This window comes from Ranitomeya imitator, chromosome 1, assembly GCF_032444005.1.
Source record: "Ranitomeya imitator isolate aRanImi1 chromosome 1, aRanImi1.pri, whole genome shotgun sequence".
NCBI lineage: Eukaryota > Metazoa > Chordata > Amphibia > Anura > Dendrobatidae > Ranitomeya > Ranitomeya imitator.
The window spans coordinates 977,618,426-977,637,718 of NC_091282.1; the positions used below are offsets into that span (position 1 = coordinate 977,618,426).

At 42.9% G+C, this 19,293-nt stretch overlaps 1 protein-coding gene across 2 annotated transcripts in view; it reads right to left on the bottom strand.

The window, feature by feature from the left end:
• Positions 1-19,293, bottom strand: part of SGMS2 (sphingomyelin synthase 2) — a 107,164-nt gene that overhangs the window by 51,824 nt on the left and 36,047 nt on the right. The window contains exon 2 of one of the 2 annotated variants that reach the window (XM_069743874.1): positions 9,544-10,026. In XM_069743874.1, the coding sequence (XP_069599975.1) occupies positions 9,544-9,998 (455 nt within the window). In that variant the 5' untranslated portion in view covers positions 9,999-10,026. Of the gene's footprint in view, positions 1-9,543; positions 10,027-19,293 lie in introns of those variants that run through there. The other variant, XM_069743875.1, reaches the window with a different exon arrangement.

Consider the following 19,293-nt stretch of genomic DNA (forward strand, 5'->3'; position numbering starts at 1 on the left):
AGATTAGAATCTTTCCTCCAGGAGCTAGTGGCCTCTAGATAGTTTAATACTGCCTGTCTAAGGGTACCGTCACACTATACGATTTACCTACGATCACGACCAGCGATACGACCTGGCCGTGATCGTTGGTAAGTCGTAGTGTGGTCGCTGGAGAGCTGTCACACAGACAGCTCTCCAGCGACCAACGATGCCGAGGTCCCCGGGTAACCAGGGTAAACATCGGGTTACTAAGCGCAGGACCGCGCTTAGTAACCCGATGTTTACCCTGGTTACCAGCGTAAAAAAAACCCAAACAGTACATACTTATATTCCGGTGTCTGTCCCTTGCCGTCTGCTTCCCGCACTCACTGACTGCCGGCCGTAAAGTGAAAGCACAGCACAGCGGTGACGTCACCGCTGTGCTCTGCTTTCACTTTACGGCCGGCAGTCAGTGAGTGCGATAAGCAGACGGCAAGGGACCTGACGGACACCGGAATGTAAGTATGTACTGTTTGTTTGTTTTTACATTTACGCTGGTAACCAGGGTAAACCTCGGGTTACTAAGCGCGGTCCTGCGCTTAGTAACCCGATGTTTACCCTCGTTACAAGCGAACGCATCGCTAGATCGGTGTCACACATACCGATCTAGCAATGACAGCGGGAGATCCAGCGACGAAAGAAAGTTCCAAACGATCTGCTACGACGTACGATTCTCAGCAGGATCCCTGATCGCTGCTGCGTGTCAGACACAGCGATATCGTATGGATATCGCTGGAACGTCACGAATCGTACCGTCGTAGAGACAAAAGTGCCACTGTGTGACGGTACCCTAACATCCAGGGAGTGTAAAGCCTGTTCTTTTTCATTAGAAGGGTTCTCACAAAAGGAAGGTAAAATTATTTCCTGATCTCGATTTTTAGCTGAGGCTATTTTAGGCGTAAAAGCTGGATCTAATTTTAGAATTATATCGTCCTCTCGAACCTGAAGATATGGATCCTTAATTGATAGGGCCTGAATTTCCCCTAAGCGTTTAGCTGTTGTAATCGCTACTAAGAAGGCCGTCTTCCAGATACGTATTGAAATGGGCATGTCTTCCTCAAGAATATAAGGATCTTTACATAGAGCCCTAAGGACCAGATTTAAGTCCCATGTAGGAGCTAACTGTCTTAAAGCAGGTCTTAATCTCTGGACAGCTTTTACAAATCTAATTATCCAGGGGTGGGAGGCCAATGGATAATCCAAGAAAGTACTGAGGGCCGAGATTTGGACTTTAATCGTACTTGGCCTGAGCCCCAAGTTAAAGCCCGCCTGTAAAAAATTTAAGACTCTAGGAACATCTAAGGCTCCCGGAATGACGGCTGACCCGCCACTTTCCATACAAAAGTTTTTCCAGATCTTGTGGTAGATGGCTGATGTCACAGGTTTTCTACTAGCCTGGATGGTTGTAATTACTTCATCTGAAAGACCTCTGGATTTCAAGATGTCCCTCTCAGGATCCATGCCGATAGATGTAATCTCTCCAGGTCTTGGTGTAGAACGGGCCCCTGATGGATGATATCCTTCCATAACGGGAGTTTGATAGGGTCTTCCGTCGTCATGGCTCCCAACAATGGGAACCAACTTCTCTTTGGCCAAAATGGTACAATCGTCAGTACTGTTGCCTGGTCTTCTTGAATCTTCCTGAGCACTACTGGAATAAGTGCTATTGGTGGAAACGCATAAGACAGAGGCTCGTTCCATGTTTGACTTAAGGCGTCGACTGCTTCCGGCATGTCTAAAGGGTTGAGGGAATAAAATCTGGGCACCTTTGAATTTTTCCTTGTGGCAAATAAGTCTATCCTGGGAGTTCCCCAACGGTGGCAAAGTATTTGGAACGTTTCTTAATTTAGTTCCCATTTGGTTGGACAAACTTTTCTTCTGCTTAGATAGTCGGCTAGTATGTTCTGTGATCCTTCTAGATGCACTGCTGTTATAGACAGGACCACGTTTTCTGCTCAGGCAAATATTCTCTGCGCTAGACCCTGAAGCGCTTTGTGTCTGGAACCTCCCTGATGTCTCAAAAAGGATACCGCCGTCACATTGTCGGATAGGACTTTTACATGTTTGTCCTTTAGGTGTGAACGGTTTCTTCTGAGAGCTTCCCAAACTGCGTATAATTCTCTGTAATTTGACGACATCTGACTGATCTCTTCGGGCCATTTGTCCTGAAAGAATCTTCCTCCCAAGTGTGCTCCCCATCCCCACTGACGTGCGTCTGTGGTGATTACCACCCAAGGGGTTGATATCCAAGGGACGCCCTTTTTTAGATTGTAGTGAACTTCTTGACTTCATTGATAGCTGTAGCTTCTTGTCTAATGACGAACGACGCCGATCCCATACCGTGAGTACTTGTTCTTGTAATGGTCTTGAGTGAGCCTGAGCCCATCTGACACACGGCATGCAAGCTGTCATCTTCCCCAAGACTTTCATGGCCTCTCTTATCGTAACTGAACTTCTTTGGAACTCTAAAATTATCTTCTTTATTGAAGTTCATTTGTCCCTTGGTAAGAAGGATTGTCTGGTTGTAGAATCCAAGAGTACTCCTAGAAATATTTTCCGGGATTCTGGCTTTAGATGTGACTTTTCCCGATTGACCACCCATCCTAGTTGTTCTAATACTGCTATGACTCGATCTCTGTGTTGCAGCAGAATGACCCTTGTTTGCGCCACAACCAGAAAATCATCCAAGTATGGAATTATTGTTATTCCTTGGTTTCTTAGGACAGCCACCACCGCTGCTACCAATTTTGTGAAAATTCTTGGGGCAGATGCTAGATCGAATGGGAGGCATTGAAATTGGAAGTGGCAGGTTTGGTCCGGGAAGCTCACCGAGAATCTCAGTAGCTCCTGAGATGAGGGATGTATCGGAACCTGATAATACGCACTCTTCAGATCGAGAGTGCACATTACCGAATCCTTGTTTATAAGGTGAATGGTTGACCTGATCGACTCCATTCTGAATCGTTTGTATTTGACGAATACGTTCAGAGGTTTTAAATTTATTATTGTACGGGATTCCCCTGACTGTTTTGGAATTGAAAATAGTGAGGAATAGTGACCTGTTCCTATTTCTGGAGTAGGAACCCGAACTATGACCCCGGAGTCGAACAGATTTTGTAGGTCTGAGAACATAGGGGAATTTGTAGCTACCACTGTTGGTGCGATAATTTCCCGCGTACCGCAAAGGTGTAACTCTATTCTGTAACCCTCTGAGATTATCTTTGAGGACATAACAGTTGTCTGAGATCCGACTCCAGTGTTTTAGAAAGAGGCTTAGTCTCCCGCCTATACCTATGGCGTCATTGTTTCCTTGGTCTATATAGCCAGAACCGAACAAGGAATTTCTTCCCCTTCTGTTCTGAGCGTAGGAACCCCTGAAGGATCCTCTACCTGATCTCCATTGCTCTCTATACTCCGGTTGCAAGAGGGGGGGGGGGGGAGGGGGTGGGAAGAGGCCTCCTCCGAAAGGGCTGAAATTTCCTGGGTTTATCCTCGGGGAACCCTCTTTTACTGTCAGCTGCTGACTCTAGAATGTCATCTAAAGCCTGACCAAATATTCTGGAACCTGAGAATGGAATGGCACATAATTTATTTTTGGATACATTATCCCCCGACCAAGATCTAAGCCAAATAGCCCTTCGGGTTGCATTGGACAAGGAGCTATTCCTAGCCGCAAATCTAACAGATTCAGCTGATGTGTCCGCCATAAAGGCCGTGGCTGACTTAATGATAGGCAGAGAAGCAATTATATCCACCCGTGGAGTTTTATTAATTAAATGTTCTTCCAATTGTTCCATCCATAGGAACATGGATCTTGCTACGGACGTGGCTGCGATGTTAGTCTTTATTAAAGCTGCTGATGTCTCCCAGGCTCGACGTAAAAGCATATCCGCCTTGCGATCCATTGCATCCTTGAGACTGGATGAATCCTCAGAAGGTATGGATGTTTTCTTAGCCACCTTGGCTATAGGAACATCCACTTTAGGAATTTCTTCACGTCTTGATCTCCTCGAATGGGAGACGATTTTTAAACTCTCTGGACATCACCAATCTTCATTCCGCATCTTTCCATTCTTGTGAAATCATCTGACGTATATGCTCACTCACCAGGAACACAGTCCGTTCCTGATATGTGAGCCCTCCAAACATCTGGTCTTGTCTAGATCTCGGACGTGGATCTTCTTTCATTTGCATAGTACGTCTGACCGCCTGGACCAGCTCTTCTGTCTCTTCGACTGGAAAGGAATACCTTTTCCCTTCCTGTTCTTCCATTGGCAATTCTCCTCCTTCTTGATCAGAACCTCTGTATTCTGATTCCGCTTCTGATGAATCCTCCTGATCCTCGTGTTCTGGATCCCTTCTTGGTCTCTTACGAGCCGGACCTGGACTGTACACTTCCCGTTGAGACATTGAGGCCAAGGAATTTTGGACCTCCTCCCGGATTTTACTCCTCATCTCCGAGAACATTGATGGTTGTTCATCTCTGACAATCTTCTTAATACAAGAGCTGTAGAGAGCTTTCTTGTATGTTTCTGAAAGCTTCACATTACATATAGAGCACCTCTTAGATTTTGTTAACACCTTGCCAGACTTTTTAGTCTGAGGGAGGGGAGTCTGACTGGCCTCTTTATCCTAAATATAAGAATAAGGACAAGAACGGCTCAGTGTGTGTGCAGGCATATATATATGTACTCTGCGCACTGCGCACTTACCCCCGTCTCCTCATTCCTGTTCTCCATATCTTCTGTGGAGAAATGCCATTATAAATATGTGATCTCCTATACACATAAGGGATATAGCAGCATCAGCTGCACTCACCCTTAGTCTCCGGCATGTTTGCAGCAGCCTGCTAGCACGGACCCCACGAACTTCTGTGTCCTGCCGCAAAATATTCTCCAGGGATTCACTCCGGCGCTCTCTTACCACCAGAAGAAGCGCTGGATACTAATCTGCGAGTACCCTGAGCTTTTGCGCTCTTAATAACACTTGCTTCCGCGTTCCACAAGGTGGAACGCACGCCGAGATGCCCCCGCCCCCGGATCTGACGTCACCTTACCTGCGCCTGACACCTGAAGTACTGCTCTGGTCTAATGATCTTACTTCCGCGTTCCACACTGTGGAACGCACGCTGCTGCTGCTGGCGCCGGATCTCTTGCGGCGCCTCTTCTCCTGGTGCCCGAACCGAGAGCCCCCCCCCCCCCCGGGAGGAAGCGGTTCGACCCAGGAGCTCGTCCACTCGACTGGTCTCTTGGCAGAGGGACTCCCCACCGGGAAGTTTCTGCCTTGGGTCTAGTGTTGCGGGGGAAGGTTATTGGCGTTAGCCGCACTATACCCCAAGCCCTCCGGACTGGTGAGTCTTCACGCTTGAATAGCGCTGCATCCTCTCGTGTGTCCCTGCATGCAGGGACAGGAAAAACACTGAGGAAAAGGGGGTGGAGTGGGACCTTTTAACCTCTAGTGTTGTGTTTCCTGTCCCTGCAAGGAGGAGGAGGACGTCCTCCAATGTGCTGTCAGGGGGACATCCTGGAAAACAGCCCTGCTGTTCCCCTGGCTCACTCTCCACATTCAATCCCATCACAGAAGAAGTCTCCAAGCTCCTCTCTTCTTCTTGTTCGACTACATGCACTACTGACCCCATTCCCTCACATCTTCTCCAGTCTCTCTCTCCAGTCGTCACAACTCACCTAACTACAATCTTTAATGTCTCTCTCTTCAGGCATTTTTCCATCCTCCTTCAAACATTATCATTACTCCATTATTAAAGAAACCAGCCCTCGAGTCATCCTGCACAAATAACTACCGACCAGTCTCCAAGCTCCCCTTCATCTCTAAACTCTTGGAGCGCCTGGTCTACTCCCGCCTTACCAGTTACCTCTCCACTCACTCCCTCCCAGACCCTTCACAATCCGGCTTCCGCCCTATACATTCGATAGAAACTGCACTCATCAAGGTGACCAATGACCACTCTCTGCTCATTCTTCTTGACCTTTCTGCAGCTTTCGACACTGTTGACCACCCTCTCCTACTCTCTAAGCTCCAGTCACTAGGCATTAAGGACACTGCTCTCTCCTGGTTCTCTTCCTATCTTTCTGTCCGCTCCTTCAGTATTCAGTTTACTGGTTCTGCTTCATCTCCTCTTCCTCTCACTGTCAGGGGAACCTCAGGGCTCAGTCATTGGCCCCCTTCTCTTCTCTCTCCCAATTGGACAGACCATTAGCAGATTTGGCTTTCAGTACCATCTTTATGCCGATGACACACAACTATACAGGTCATCCCATGACTTTACCCCCGCTGTACTACAGAACACCAGTGACTGCCCGCAGTCTCCAACATCATGTCCACTCTCGATCTGAAACTCAACTTCTCCAAAACTGAACTTCTTTTGCTCCCGCCATCTACGATCCTCCCTAAATCTGACATCTCCGTTCTCGTGGGTGGCACCATAATAACATCCCGGCAGCAGGTGTGCTGTCTGGGTGTTATGTTTGACTGCGATCTCTCCTTCACATCCCATATACAATCTCTTGCCCGCTCTTGACACTTACACCTAAAGACATCTCTAAAATCTGCCCTTTTCTCACCATGGAAACAACAAAATCCCTCACTGTCGCCTTGATCCACTCCTGCCTGGACTACTGCAATGCTCTATTAATTGGCCTCCCCCTTACTCGACTTTCCCCTCTCCAGTCTATCCTTAAGGCAGCAGCCAGGGTTGTCCACCTAGCTAATCGGTATTCAGATGTGGTCGCTCTTCGCCAGTCGTTACACTGGCTGCTCATTCATTATAGAATCCAATTCAAATTACTTGTTCTCACCCACAACGCTCTCCACAGTGCAGCACCCCCTTATATCTCCTCCCTCATTTCGGTCTATCGGCCTAACCGACTCCTGCGCTCTGGAAACGACTTTTGACTAACCTCTGCACTAATCCGTACCTCCCACTCCCGACTCCAAGACTTCTCCCGCACTGTGCAAATCCTTTGGAATGCTCTACCCCAAGATATTAGGACCATCCACAATTTGCATAGTATTAGGCTCTCCCTCAAAACACATTTGTTCAGAGCGGCCTATCACGTTCCCTAATCAAAGTCATTTTATGTTTGTGTGTGTAGCCCATTCACTACTTCCATCTATCCCCCACCCCCTGAAGATGGCTGAATCATCATTGTAAATACATCATTGTAAATACGGGAATATGCGCTATATAAATAAAGATTATTATTATTTGCTGCGTTTTTGACACTGCATATCACAGGTACAGCAAAATGAATTGGCTGTGCTCCGGTTTACGCTGCGGAAGCTGACTTGCGGTGCGTTTTCTGATAGGTTGATTCTGAGAAATCAACCTTTTGCTTACATACAAATGAGTTAAGATCTATGGGCCGGACACTGATCTACATGAGAATCTGCCTCCAGAACTTACTATAACTGAATGAAGATGTTACCAGTTTGATGTGTAACGGCCGTCTCTGCTCTCCTGATCTGAGCAGAGCAGTGTGTGATTATAACTGACACATCTGCAGGTTCCTCTTTGCTTTCATCTCACAGGCAGACAGGGTTGTAATATTGTTGCAGTACAACAGAGCTGTGAGAGCTGCAGCTGCAAAGTGTTTGTTATGACTGAGTAAAAGTTCAGTTTTACTATTCTGTGTTAGTTACATGTCTCACACTGGTAACTCTCCCGTTCATTTATAATAATCTCTGGAGGCAGATTCTCAGGGAGATCTGTGTCTGGCCCATACTCCTGAACAGCTCATTTACATATAGGAAAAACATATTTCTCTGTAAAAAGACATTGGATTGCAGATATCGAGGTATCATTTTAGTTAGCTTTCTATGACCTACATGCCATATAGATGGCTTAAGAGGGGTGATCCTACCGACAGATTCCTTTTAAAAGTAACATAGTAACATAGTTAGTAAGGCCGAAAAAAGACATTTGTCCATCCAGTTCAGCCTATATTCCATCATAATAAATCCCCAGATCTACGTCCTTCTACAGAACCTAATAGTTGTATGATACAATATTGTTCTGCTCCAGGAAGACATCCAGGCCTCTCTTGAACCCCTCGACTGAGTTCGCCATCACCACCTCCTCAGGCAAGCAATTCCAGATTCTCACTGCCCTAACAGTAAAGAATCCTCTTCTATGTTGGTGGAAAAACCTTCTATCCTCCAGACGCAAAGAATGCCCTCTTGTGCCCGTCACCTTCCTTGGTATAAACAGATCCTCAGCGAGATATTTGTATTGTCCCCTTATATACTTATACATGGTTATTAGATCGCCCCTCAGTCGTCTTTTTTCTAGACTAAATAATCCTAATTTCCCTAATCTATCTGGGTATTGTAGTTCTCCCATCCCCTTTATTAATTTTGTTGCTCTCCTTTGTACTCTCTCTAGTTCCATTATATCCTTCCTGAGCACCGGTGCCCAAAACTGGACACAGTACTCCATGTGCGGTCTAACTAGGGATTTGTACAGAGGCAGTATAATGCTCTCATCATGTGTATCCAGACCTCTTTTAATGCACCCCATGATCCTGTTTGCCTTGGCAGCTGCTGCCTGGCACTGGCTGCTCCAGGTAAGTTTATCATTAACTAGGATCCCCAAGTCCTTCTCCCTGTCAGATTTACCCAGTGTTTTCCCGTTCAGTGTGTAATGGTGATATTGATTCCTTCTTCGCATGTGTATAACCTTACATTTATCATTGTTAAACCTCATCTGCCACCTTTCAGCCCAAGTTTCCAACTTATCCAGATCCATCTGTAGCAGAATACTATCTTCTCTTGTATTAACTGCTTTACATAGTTTTGTATCATCTGCAAATATCGATATTTTACTGTGTAAACCTTCTACCAGATCATTAATGAATATGTTGAAGAGAACAGGTCCCAATACCGACCCCTGCGGTACCCCACTGGTCACAGCGACCCAGTTAGAGACTATACCATTTATAACCACCCTCTGCTTTCTATCACTAAGCCAGTTACTAACCCATTTACACACATTTTCCCCCAAGTAGTTGTGTCTAAACAAAAAATTCTAGATTCTAAGTTTTCCCTGTTTCAGAAAGAACTAGACAATAAAAAATGTTGACCCTTGGTTCACATTCAATATTTGTAACAAAGGAAAGGTTTCACAAAACCCTGTTCACACATGGTAGGAAAAAGCTGCATGAAAATTTGATGACTTTGCTAAAGATTTAACTAAATTCTGCTTCAATAATTCTCTGCCTTTGCTGCCACACCATAAGTGGTTTTACCGGTGAACAATGAAGCCAGACAGTTTGGTGTATTGGGATTGCTATCTGGACAATCCTAAATTCTGGCTTTGCAAACCAACCCTAGTTGATTGTTTGCACTAAAACCCACAAATTTCAGCATTCCATCTTTTTGAACATCAAAGAATTTACATATTATTTGGTTCATTATAAAAAAAACCCTCAAAAACGATAGAAAAAATATATTATTTTAAGCCATAATTTAAAAGATGTTATGTTCCTGAAATAAATCACCATTACTTACTTATATCTTAGAAAAAGCCATTGGATAAACCATATTCCAACCAAAACCATTCCATTTATCTCCGAGACAGTAAATGCCCAAGGTGCTCGATCAATGTAGTCAAAGAACTTGTCCGGTAAAGGTGGGCTCACCTCTTTAGGAGGAACTCTTTCATTAACAACTGTGATCATTACGGTGGTGAGGATCATATTGAAGAGCGCATAGACAAAGGCAACTCCGGTTTTCCACCATTCTAGAGGATATTTGTTTTTGGCGCCTTCTGGCAGACTTATCTGAATATAGTCTGCATACTTCTTTGTACCTTTACGTAGACCATTGGGTAACGATTTGGGTTTGGTTTTAATATTTTTGTCATCTTCACTGTTTGAGGAGACAGATCTTGGAAAGCCGTTGAGTGCTTCGCTGCCTGTAGCTTCTTTATGTAGTTCAATAACTGCAGGCTCAATAGTATCCATTGGGACAACAGAAATTATATAAGATCACCTATAATGAGAACAAAAAAAATTACAAATCTGACTGTCAGTGATTTGCTACATCTTCCTAAACAAGTCATGTACCACATTCATATTTGCACAGAGATTGAGGAATACTTTAGTTTAAAGGAACAGTCATGGGCACCACACATTACAGCGGTGTGGCGGGTTAAAATTGGTTGTCCTATCAAGAGAAATTGATGACCTTAACATGGAGATAAGTGATCAGTATCAGATTAGCGGGGGTCTGACAACCCGCCCCCTCACGATCATCTGGTATTAGCTCCGGACGGAGGACAGATGTGAACACATTACAGAGATGCACAGCTCCATACAATGTGTAGTGGCTGCTGTGGGGTGATGCAGAACAGCTCCTACACAAGAGAAGTCAGTATAAACAGGAATTAATGGGCAGTACCAGTCAGCGGCACAGTTCAATGTGCTTACATCTGGCTGCCACCACATCTTATAAAAGCTGATCAGAGGGGGTGCTGGATGTCAGATCCCCACGGATATCCTATCCAAAAGGATAAATCATCAATAATCTGTGACTGCACACCCTATTAATAGGTCACACCCATGGACAGGGCATGTATGGTAAATCCATAGCAATGAAAAAATGTGTGGATACTCCAGCTCCGATAAATGATGAAAGTCTTTATTAATCCAAAGGTAAAAAGGATAATCCAATACACGTAGTGGACATGTAGATGAAAGCGAATGTTACGGCAACGCGTTTCGATCCATAAGGATCTTACTCATGCCTTAGGGCTTTCCAGACAGAGTGCTACACATATAATACTAATTATCCAATCACAGTGCTCAGCACAAACATGTGATTAGTCCGGAAAGGTCCTAAACATGTAAAACAATGACATAAAATACTAGTGCAATATATTACAAAAATTTGACACAGAAACAACTTTAAAATATCAGCAATAATGATATAGTATTTCATTTCTTTTGTTTTAACCTGCGGGAAAGCGAGTATTGAGACTATATATCCAGAACGCCTCTCTGGTAAGAAGACGTCTTTTAATATCGCCACCGCGACTTTGCGGATATACCTTCTCAATACCATGCACTCTTAAATCTGAAATATCACCGTTATGTTTTGTGCCAAAATGTCTTGACACCATGGAAATATTTTTGTGTGATATGTTACATTTATTGACATCTCTCAAATGTTCAGTAACTCGCGTTTTTAATTTTCTTGATGTACATCCTACATAGGAGATACCACAAGTTATGCAATCTATCTTGTAAACCACGTTTTTAGTATGACAATTAATGAAACTTTTGATAGTATAACTAATCGTATTATCAGAGTTTTGGAACGTATTTCCCAGCTGTCAATGTGCACAGGTGCTACACGCTATTGTACCGCATCTGAAAAAGCCTCTACATTCAAGCCAAGTTCTGGATTTATGTTTAGGAGGCTGGGAGTTAGGGGTAATAAAATCTCCAATGGTTTGCGCTCTTCTAGCTACCACACTAACACCATCCTTGAGAATGTGCATGAGCGTGCAGTCCTCATAGAGGACAGGTAACCTTTTATTGATAATTTCTCGAATTTGATTAAATTGAGGACTAAACTGTAAAGAAACATACGGCTTGTTATCGTATTTATTATTATTAGTGCTATTTCTTCTATCAGAAGTTAATAAATCCTCTAGTTTTTTTTATTTACTATAGCATCGGCTCTGTCTAAAGACCAGTGTGGATATTTACGAGCCCTGAGTTTCTTCCTCAGACCATCAAACTCTTTTACTCTGTCTTCTTCTCTGCTACAGTTTCGTTTGAGTCTCGTAAATTCACCAATAGGTAGCGATTTAATTGTATGCGCTGGATGACCATTAGCCGCTTGTAGAATCGCATTGCCACTTATTGGTTTAACATGTATTCTGCTGGCAATACGCTCTTCAACATTACCTAATAAATCAAGATCCAAAAAAGAAATATTGTGCGGATCCCCATTTTTGGACCACATCTCCTGGTATGGCAGATACATCGATGACACCCTCATTATCTGGGGTGGGGGGGTGGGGGTGATGTGTCTGCCATACCGGGATTTGTGGAATACATTAATGCCAATGACTTTGGAATCAAATTCACGTATGTCTCCGATCCGCACAATATTTCTTATGGCTGTAAAGAGTTAATCAGAGTCTCTGTATACAGACAGCGCACACTAAGGACAACCTGGGATAGGATCGCAGTTGCAGTTTCTAGTCTTCTCCTCTAGTGGTATCTTCCAGCTGTCATATGGGTGAACAGCAGACACCCCACTTCAGCCAATTTTACCTGCTCTCTTAAAAAAAAACTCACAACTACCATCCCCACATTTCAAAGTTTTCCTAATTACTGTATATACAGTATATTTGAAGATTTTATATTTTAGTCTCCTCTTATATCATTAAGCTTTTCATGGGATTACATGTGCTCTATAAAGGGGGTCTGCCACCCCACAACCTCAAACTGAACTATTTCATTTATTTATTCATTTAGGAGACTTATAAAAATCATACATGTACTGTAGATTTTAGTAATTTTATTTTGTAGAAAAAAGTTGTATTAGATATGTGAATGACGGGTCTTAGGTGCACACCAGTGGCATGGCCAAAGGCTCGATGCACCGTTCTGACCCTTTACGTACTATCCTTCATCCCTCCCCTTATGATGGTTGACGAAGCTAACTTTGGAGCACCCATTCAGATTAGATACTTGCATTTTTCAAAAACATACATCAAAAACTTATCATGGGAACGTAGCCTAAGTGGAGGAGAAGAGGATGGTAATTGAGAGATTGGATGGTGCTCCGTGCCGTTGGCCATGCCAAGGGTCCACTAAGCCCCTCATTTACATATCTAATAAAACTTTGTATATGAAGCAAACTAACTAAAATCTACAGTTACAGTGTGATTTTCATAGGTTCTAAGTCCACTATATGAACGACTAAATAGATCAATTTCGTGCTGCTTGACATCCAATCAGAACTGGTGTCACTGTCCCCACCTTCGTACAAATTAAACATGAAGAGAAAGTCAGATCAGCTGCAGCCCTGTCTTCCTCTTCATGTTATTTTAATGGGGCCAAACAGATCTCCTTCTGTTACAGGAGTCTTTGACATGGATACTTGACTTCCCGATTCAAAGATTTACCTTGATAAAGGCCAGAATGGCTGAAACGTTGCCTTGTTTGTTTTTCTGTGAACACATGAATCTTTTTTAATAAATCTCATACTTTGTCTGCAGAAGTATTATTTGAATATCATTGAGAAGTACGTCTTGCTTCAAAGCACCATCTATTGTTAACAGTTGAGCACAAACCTATTTCGTACTATTTTAAAAGGGCCAAACACTTTAGAAACAGACGCTCTGCTTTACAGCCGGCGCTGACACAGTCAGTGCGGGAAGCTGACGGTGGGGGACGTGACAGACATCGGAATGTGAGTATGTAGTGTTTTGTTTTTTTACTTTTACAATGGTAACCAGGGTAAATATCGGGTTACTAAGCGAGGCCCTGCACTTAGTAACCCGATGTTTACCCTGGTTACCTGGGGACTTCGGCATCGTTGAAGACAGTTTCAACGATGCCGAAGTCGTTCCCCTGATCGTTGGTCGCTGGAGAGAGCTGTCTGTGTGACAGCTCCCCAGCGACCACACAACGATTTACCAATGATCATGGCCAGGTCGTATCGCTAGTCGTGATCGTTGGTAAGTCGTTTAGTGTAACGGTACCCTTTAACCTGTCTCCTTCCCCAATACTTGCAGCCACGAGCTATAATGTAATTAAGCTTTGTCAACACCAGTAGTGAAGGAATAGCCATTCTTCCTCACAGCAGGTGTTTAGTCAAATGCACATACTGGATAGACTAAGCGGAGCCGACCAGTCTAGAATCTTCTGGTGGACCCAACCATTGAATAGAAGGTGTGACCCCTACCCCCTTCATGGGCTGATCCCAGGAGCTCAGACCATCCATTCATATTTTTGAGATCAGATGTGAGTTGACCCTTGAAGTCTCCTTCTTAGCCGAGGCAAGACCCCACGTCCATCTGTGACTGTTGAAGCGAACGGGGCGAGACTTGAGCTGAGGACATATCTGGTCGTTCGTGGGATTGTTTTGGAATCCCTTGGACTTGTGTGGACTATTGCTTTGTTAGCTGGCACAAGGATTATCGGGAGGTGCCCCCGAATCTGTTCCCTTGGACTCGTGTGGACTATTGCTTAGTTAGCTGGCACAAGGATTATCGGGAGGTGCCCCCGAATCTGTTCCGTTGGACTAATTGTGGACTATTGCTTTGTTAGCTGGCACAAGTATTATCGGGAGGTGCCCCCGAATCTGTTCCGTTGAACTAATTGTGGACTCTGTAGATCTACCTGCATGTGTTGTTCCAGCGTTCTTGATAATAAATCTGTTGAATCATCCCTCGGCCTGTTGTCCCTTCTTGCTCTGCCGTACACCCCGTCACAGTAGATATTCTACTAGATGAACTGATACAGATTTGCATTATAGTAGGTCTCAATGTGCAAGCGCAGGATTACAAGCTCCTTACTATTGAGCATGTTTTAAAGCTAGCCAGGATAGCTGGAGCACACAGTTGCCTCCTAATCCCGGTCAGCTTCAGCACATTGCTTAGAAGCTGGACAGCAGTGGTAGTCTGTCTCTTAGGGGAGCGGAATAGAAAAAAATGTTAATCTCTCAATAAGCTGCAAAAGTACGTGTTCATACAATCACTATCTGACATTATTCATCTATGAAGATGGGAAAAACTCTTTAATGATTTATTAATTTTCAAGATCTTTGCTTGTAGTCATTAATATTTTTTTTTCTTGATCTTGAAGCAGAAGAGTTTGTAATGATCACATGCTGAGTGTACACTACATTACAAATTCCATCATAGCAAATACTTATAATGGTATGAGCTGTTTATGTAATAAGCAAATCGACATTTAAATGACCAGAGCCTCACGGAAGTAAGATGGTTTATTCACGTGTCCTGGGGCTCAGCTTTCTCTGAATAACTGAACGTATTACCAGATAGTAAACATTTGATGGCTGTCTATGGGTTGGTGCATATATTTAGAAAAAGAATGCCATACACAATATCTGTATTTTCTTGTAAATGTAAATCAATAAAAGAAGAAACAAGACATCACTAATACAACAATGACAATTCCCTTATTCACAGCAGACGGAGCCAGACAAACCATTTGGCCCTATGTTTTCCCACCAGAGTTTGAAAGCAAACAGTAAAAATTTACTAATGGAACATTATTCTAGTGCGATCTTTACAAATAAATCATGTTTTCCCTTCTACTTCCCTGCTATTAATCATTACATTTGGCGCATGCTTTCTCTATGTGTACAATATAGTAAAAAAAGGGTCCAGCACTCGTTTTCTGTTGCTTCTTTCCCACCACTCTTGCAACCGATAATTTTTCAGTGGCATCTTATGAAAACACATATTTGGTAGACACCTTGCTACACTCATCAGGAGAGCTTTAAACTAGAGCAAAATGTGATGGTAAAAAATAGGCAGCTAATGAATTCTTTTGAGAACCCTGCGATTAGAAGTGGAAATAAAAAACAAAGTGAAAAAACTCTGAATGAAAATAGAGGAGCAAGAGAAACCAACTACAAACTAAAATGTGTCTATACAAATGCACAGAGCATGGGAAACAAACAATGAGAATTGGAGCTGCTAACACAGGAACACAGATATGATGTCAGAGGCTTCACTGAAACTTGGTGGGATGATCTACATGATTGGAATACAAACCTTGTAGGCTACAACTTATTTATTAGAAACAAGATTAACAAGAGGGGAAGAGGTATCGCATTGCATGTTAGGAAAATGTATATTTTCACAGAGATCCAAGCTTCAGAGAATGGTAGCTCTGTATGGTATGGTAGCTCTGTAGAAATTATTTGAGTTAGAATACAAGGAGAGAAGAACAAAAAGGACATTATTGTGTTTACTAAATGCCACCTGGACAGACTGAAGATATGGATGAACTCGTTTTACATCAAATGTCTCTATTCTCAAAAACGTATCACAGTGACGATGGGAGATTTTAGCTATCCAGATATTTGCTGGAAATCTCTCTGAGGCAAAAGGTAATGTATCACGAATATTCTTATCTCTTGATGACAACTTTATCTTTCAAAAGGTAGAGAGAGCAAGAAGATCTGCAATCTTGGACCTAATTCTCACCAACAGGGAGGAAGACAAGTTGCCTGGGAATTTAGGAAGCAGCGATCATGCTTTCCTTGCATTTTGTATTACAAGAGGAGAAAGACCAGTGAGAACTTTTATAAAGTTGGACTTTGTAAAGGCAGATTTTAATGGACTCAGAAAGAGGGTAGGAAAGGTCCAGGCTGAATGTTCTAAAGGACAGACATGTCCAAGAAGGATGGCGCATTTTGCTAAATAAAATTTTCACTGCACAATTAGTAACAATGCCAAAAAGAAGGAAGATTTGATTGTATTTAAAGAGACCAGAATGGATGAACACAGAACTTAATCACTGGTTAAAAGGGGAAAAAAAGTGTGCATTAAATGGAAAGTGGGGGGCAAATCTAAAGAAAAATATAATGCTGTTTGTAGGGAATGCATGGCAAGTGTTAGAAGAGCTAAAGCCAGTAATGAAGTGAGGCTTGCAAGGGATACCAAAACCAGTAAAAAAGGATTTGGGGAGTATGTCAAAAGCAAAAGAAAAGTCAAAGATGCTGTAGGATTTTTGCAGGATGAAAAAAGGTGAAGTGGTCAATAATAATGTTAAGAATGTCGAACTTTTATATTCCTATTTTGCATCTGTGTTTGTAGTATCAAAGGAATACAAGAATCCACACTATCTATAAACAGAGATGGTAAGGGAACACTTAGCTCATTTAAATCTCCTGGTCCAGATGAATTACATCCTAGGGTACTGAAAGAGGAAATTGCAGAACCAATAGCTAGAAATCTATTAAAAATCCTGGAAGACAGGGGAAGTCCCAGAAAATTGGAGAAGATTGGAGATTCTTCAAAAAAGGAAAGCATACGGAGCCAGAAAATTGCAGGCCAATGAGCCTTATTTTTACACCAGGAAAGATCTTTGAACAAATTATTAAACAGCATGTATATAAGTACCTGGATAAGAATACAATAATTAACCAGAGCCAGCAACCATCCTTATTAAAAAAAATGACCAAGTATGGGAGTGACAAGGCTAAGTTTAGGTGGATTCATAATTGGCTTAGTGATCGTACTCAAAGAGTGGAAATAAATAGGGTGCACATCCAATTGGAAGTGTGTTACAAGTGGGGTACCACAAGGCTCTGGAAGAATGATATATGTTCCAGCTCCTTAAAATCGATTAGTTTTTATTCATGCATAATAGATTAAAATCTGTAGAAAAATCCTTGCAGACATCGGATGCAAAACAGTTCCATGCTCTGGTAGTTGTCGGTGAGCTGGCTGTGGCTCTTGCAGTCCACACATTTTCTTTATATATACCACAAGGCTCTGTCCTTGCCCTAGGGTTGTTCAACACTTTTTATAAATGATCCAGATAAGGGAACTGAAGGTAAACTAATCAAATTTGCAGACGATGCAAAGCTAGGAGGGATAGCTAGCACAAGAGAAAACAGAGGAAGGCTTCAGAAGGATCTGGATAAGCTTGAACAATGGGCAGTGACTAATAGAATGGTATTTAACTGGAAGAAAGAAATGCAAGATTCTACATCTTGGCAACAAAAACAAAAATTACATCAACAGAATTGAAGGAATAGAACAAAGCAACAGCATGTGTGAAAAAGACTTGGAAATACCAATAGATCACAGACTACACGAGTCAACAGTGTGATGAAGCAGCAAAAAAGGCAAACAGTTCTAGGATGTATTAAGAGAAGCATAGAATCTAGATCACAAAGTAACTATCCCCCTCTACCTCTTGGTCAGGACTCATCTGGACTACTGTGTCTAGTTCTGGGCACCAAATTTTCAAAGACTTTTAAAACCTGGAGCAAGTTCAGAGAAGAGATACAAGGATGGTGAGCGGACTGCAAAGTATGTCATAGGAGGAATGGTGAAAGGATCTGGGAATGTTTAGCATGCAAAAAAGAAGGCCAAGAGTAGACTACAAATAACTGAAGGGACGTCACAGTATAGAGAGATCATCCTTATTCTCAGGTGCACATAGAAACACAAGAGACAAGGGAATAAAACTGAAGAGGAGAAGATACAGATTAGATATTAGAAAAAACTGTTTTGACAGGGAAGGTGATCAATGAGTGGAACAGGCTGCCACGAGAGGTGGCAAGTGAGGCTTCAATGGAAGCCTTCAAACAGAGGCTGGACAGACTTTTCTGAGATTTAGGAAATCTTGCACTACACTGATCAGGGGGTTTGACACTGTGACCCTTGATGTCCCTTCCAACTGTAACATTCTATTCTATGTTTATCTGGGAATACATACAAGGGGAAGAGAAGCCCTCGACCACATGGATGATTTTATTTGTGGCCCATGGGCTGTCCATGAAATACAAGTTTTATTCAAAAGTATTTTTTTTGTCAAGGGATCAGCTTCTCCAGGTCCCCCAAACTGACACCATATTTTTATTGATCCCTTTAGGTACTTCATAACAAGCCCCTTTCCGTGGCCAATTGATTCTTAAATATGGATAAAATTAAACACATCAGTAGCGCTTCAGTAACTCTGAATCCTGCAGCGGATACAAATACAGTGCCACCCCTCTGTATTAGTGGCTATAAACAAATATATATAAACAATCCGCGCTGGGTTCTGTAGTTTTATGACCCCTAAATCCCTCCAAAAAAGAAAAAAAGAGGAAAAAAAAAACTGAGTGTTTGCACCTTTTATATGGCTTTAAAAACTATTTAAAAATAAATATGTGTTTGTTTAACCCCTTAGCGACCGCCGATACGCCTTTTAACGGCGGCCGCTAAGGGTACTTAAACCACAGCGCCGTTAATTAACGGCGCTGTGGAAAAAGTGTATAGCGCCCCCCACAGGCCGATTTTCTCCGGGGTCACGGCTGCCGAGGGTAGCCGAGACCCCAGAGAACATGATTCGGGGGGTTTTTAACCCTCCCCGCATTTGCGATCGCCGGTAATTAACCGTTTACCGGCGATCGCAAAAAAAAAAAAAAAAAAAAAAAAAAAGCGATCTCTTTTTAATTTCTCTGTCCTCCGATGTGATCGCACATCGGAGGACAGAGAAAAGGGGTCCCAGGTGGCCCCCCAATACTCACCTAGCTCCCCCGATGCTC